At 31.0% G+C, this 4,257-nt stretch overlaps 1 protein-coding gene across 1 annotated transcript; it reads right to left on the bottom strand.

Annotated features, from left to right (window-relative positions):
* Positions 1-1,344: 1,344 nt before the first annotated feature.
* On the bottom strand, positions 1,345-1,965 carry LOC115978309. The gene has a single exon (XM_031100328.1). The coding sequence runs from the start codon at positions 1,915-1,917 to the stop codon at positions 1,570-1,572; it is 348 nt and encodes a 115-aa protein (XP_030956188.1). The 5' UTR covers positions 1,918-1,965; the 3' UTR covers positions 1,345-1,569.
* Between the last annotated feature and the right edge of the window lie 2,292 nt (positions 1,966-4,257).

Genomic DNA, 4,257 nt, shown 5'->3' with positions numbered 1-4,257 from the left:
TAAAAAGAATAAGAAAACATAGTAAATGTTAATGACGATGAAGAAATAAATCTACAAAATAATAAACGTGATGACAGCATTGACTTAGACGGGGTTGATTAGCCAATATGATGAATATGATAAAATAAATTAATTTTTGGGTCATTTGTAATATATTATAACTTTTGAATTTAAGCAATTTGAATATGTATGTTATAAACACATGCTAGTTTGATTTATTTAGTTAGCTTGTTAAATATTTTTATATAAGTGATGAATAAATTACTCATTAGCTGAATATATTCAAAATTTATAATGAATATACTCTTTATATATGTATATCTATAATTTCTTATATATAAATTTTATTAAGTGTTTGTGTATCTTATGATAGATTATACAATACGATACACGATAATAAAAAAAATCAAAAATCGATTCACAATACGTTCACGTTTTGACAACTATGCTCCTGAGAATCCACTATTATCAAAACAAACGGTTACAAGTAAAGGAATCTCAGTTGCTTATACCAACTTATAGTTGAACCCTTATCCCAATATCCAATTGGACTTGTAATGTAGTGACAATCTCTCCTTTCAATGCACGGCTCCAAGTACGTGATTAACCAATCGATGCACAAATCTCAGTACGTGACTAACACACCAACTTGTGAAAGATGTTGGCTATAAAGTTCTTCAGTTCATCCACACGATGAAGATCAAGAAGCTTCTTGGTTATAAAATCTTACGGTATACACAAACGTAGCAGTTTCTTCAAGAGAAAGATGAACTAAGGCAAATTGTCTTCAGTCACAATATGCATGAATAAAACCTTTTCATCAAGTTTCATCAACTGAGACGGCCCTTAAAATAATCTTTATATATATTTAGGATTGTGAGAAAAGAAAACCTAAATACATAGCATGGATATGCATGAAAAACATATCTGAAAAACTGATTTTCGTAATTCTTAATAGATACAGCTGTTGAGCTTATCTGTCGATCTTCGAATAAGTAAACCTCGATAGTTACATCTGTTGAGATATCTGTCGAGTTTTAATGAACAACATCTCTTCACTTGATTCTTGGACAGATTTGCATGGCTTTAATACTTGGACTTGAACTCTTATTCCTTGAAGTATTAAACACATCCTAAATCTACTCAATTACAAGTAAAGTGCGTTTTGTCAAAGAATTAGCCAATTCTAAATGACATATGTTTATAACATGTTCCACATATGTCCTAATACAAATAACCAAAGAAAGCAAATTTAAATTGAGGCTATTGGATTCTAAATTAATTTTTGCCTTCATAATAACTCACATAATGATTTCCTTGTTGAGAATAGGTAAGCATCAGATATGGATCCGTAAGAATTTCTTTTCTTGAACTAGATGTAGTACTAACCAACACAGACTACTAAGCATGGAGATACATGAAACAAATACAATACACCTTAATTCTCTACACAATTAATACTCTCTCTCCGGGTAATAGAGGCCTTATTACAAGACTAAGCTATCACTCTAATACATGCTAGCAGGATAAAGGAAATCATGACCACTACTGCATTTCTTGACACATCTTTCATTCCGAGTTGATTCGTTCAAGCTGGAAACGTTCTTGAACAGAAGATATGTAACTTGCAGACTTCATATCGACGCTTTCATCACCAGGCATACCATAGAGGTTATCATATGGACTTATTAAGTCACGGCTGTTATCCTGTACTATAAATGCTACCTTCTGTTTTGGCTGAGCAAACACATAGTAGTCCTGGTGGACCAGAAACTCTACTGAAGCAGTTGATGGAGAAGACTGGCTTGGCTTAACCTTGGTAGTATATTGAACAGTTGAGGAAGGCTTGGCTGCTCTATAGAATGGCATCAACTTTCCCTTAACGAACCCTCTGCGCTTACCGCGATTTGCCTCCATGTTAACCTGAAGTTTGATCACTAATTCTAATTTGAGTACGTATTTTAGTACAAGATCAGGGGTCTATATATACCAGTTGTATGGGTACTTTTTTTGTGTTGCAATTTGTACTTTGTAGATAGATATGAAAAATCTGAATGGGTTGTGGTCCCCCAGCTAAATACATATCTTGAAGCATATAATCTTCTTTAAGATTATTTCCAGGTTAGAAATAAATATACCAGTTTTTTTTTTTTCTAACCGATTAAAAACTTTTCCAAGATATGGAGAAATACCAAAAACATCATATAATCAACATATATATTGTGGCATTTTCTTTATTATATCACTTGTTTTCTACAATGAATGTTTACCCTGTACTGTTACACTTGAAGGAATCAGACTTTGGGGGAGATGAAGGTAATACTTTCAGAGTAAGGTTGCACAGTAAACTCCTATCATGCAGAATAATCTGTTCCCTTTTCACCAGTTTTTTCTTATTTAATCATGATGACATGGTGATGTCAAATTGCAACTTACAATGTCGCAATAGATATATCTACTATGTGATTTTATGATTCAATTTATTGAATTGTATAAAGTAAAAAGTGAACGAGGATGTATATTGTATAGATAAGAATGATGTCTTTTTCAACACATTGTGCGCTTACGGATCATTTCTTTTCAGGTTGCAGGAAATGCTGAGTAAGAGATATAGGCAAGATGATCCAATTTCCACAGATTTGCATTTGGTTATGCAAGTGTGCACTTAACTATAATAGCATGTAATTATGGTCCATTTGGATTAAGAGAAAAAGAGGGGGAGTACAGTAGATTTAATTCAAAATTAACTTATTTTTAGCTAACTCTACTCCACTCTCCCTCCTTCCCACTTCTATCCAAACAGACCCTTAATTAATTGTACATAATAAACACTGTAATTCATTGAGTGACCTTCACATTATGGGTTCAGCCATTCAGGACCATTTGAGCTTGGGAAAGCTTTAAAGTTGTTCCACTCATGTAAGCTCTGAGAATTTTGAATCTTGTCCTCTCATTTTTATTTGGTATGTATATAACTAAATTGCCAATGAAGTTTTGTTATGTTTTTATTATAATTTTTTTTCTTAAAATTCAATAGTTACAATAAAGGAGGGGAATTTGAACCATAAATGTGTTGAAAAAATTAAGATGCCAACCATTGAACTACAAAACTGCCAATGATAAACCAAGTTTTGATGTTAATATATTAGTCAAACTACAGACATACACATACATATATATATATATATATATATATATACAAAATCTGTAAAATGAAATATAAAAAATATAAAATAAAAAGTGTATATATCTGAGTCTACTTTCCTACGATGGAGCAAGCTACGGTTGAGAATTTCTATACTAGTCTTGCAACTTGGGTTGCTTTGCTTTACTCAGAAACTACACCCTGGCAGCGATGAAGTTATTGCGCTTTTTAACGTTCAAGGATAAGATATTCTACTTGATTTTCAACTATGTCAAGTCACACATCGCACCACTGCTAGTGGGTATTTGTTGGGTTCTTTAATCTTCTCTGGAGTTTTGGACCATTTTACATGCAAACCTGACTTATATAATCTCTTTTTTTTTTCTTTTTTTTTCTTTTTTGAGAAGAATGACTTTTATAATCTAAAACTCTACATTTCATCAAGATTTCATGGCATGTTTGTGGAAAATACTGTAGCACTTTAAACTATATGAATAATTATTACATTACAGTGTTTATTATAGTTTACCAAACATACCCTTAATATTGTAATTTAAATGGGGTTTATAATACGATAAGTTGGTCTTTTAGTTCACACTTTTAACAAATTATGTGGTTTCCAGTTAACTCAACTAGTAAAATTTCTAATGGTTGAGTAAAAGATCTAGGGTTCAATTTCCGCTAACACCAAAAACCGATTGGTATCTTGGTATTATGATAAAGAGTTATCATCAGAAATAGATGTCGTAAGCTAAAAACTCTCTTTAAAAAAAAAATGATTTTCATAAGAAACTTAGTGATTGACACACTATCTTATAGCTAGATTAGGATCCTCTAGAGCTTTTAAAATTTTATCCATGAATAAATTGATATATATATTTTATATCATTGATAATTTACATGAATAGTATATAAAATATTTTCAAAAATATTGATAACCTATTTTTTTGAGGAAATAAATATTGATAACTTGATAAAATGAAATATTTAAAATGAATGAAATGATTTTAATAACCCTACCATAAAGTTATTTAAGAACTTTAGAAGATTGTAATCCCTATTTTGTTTTCAAGCAATATTTCCAAGAATGGCATAAGTACAAAAGGTTATGT

The sequence above is a fragment of the Quercus lobata genome, chromosome 2 (genome assembly GCF_001633185.2).
Source record: "Quercus lobata isolate SW786 chromosome 2, ValleyOak3.0 Primary Assembly, whole genome shotgun sequence".
In the NCBI taxonomy this organism is placed as follows: domain Eukaryota; kingdom Viridiplantae; phylum Streptophyta; class Magnoliopsida; order Fagales; family Fagaceae; genus Quercus; species Quercus lobata.
Note: the sequence above shows the minus strand (reverse complement) of the source record. Positions and strands in the feature narration are given on the sequence as shown.

Bases quoted from the DNA above. Each gene is read 5' to 3' on its own strand.
- LOC115978309 (XM_031100328.1), bottom strand. From the start codon at position 1,917: ATGGAGGCAAATCGCGGTAAGCGCAGAGGGTTCGTTAAGGGAAAGTTG.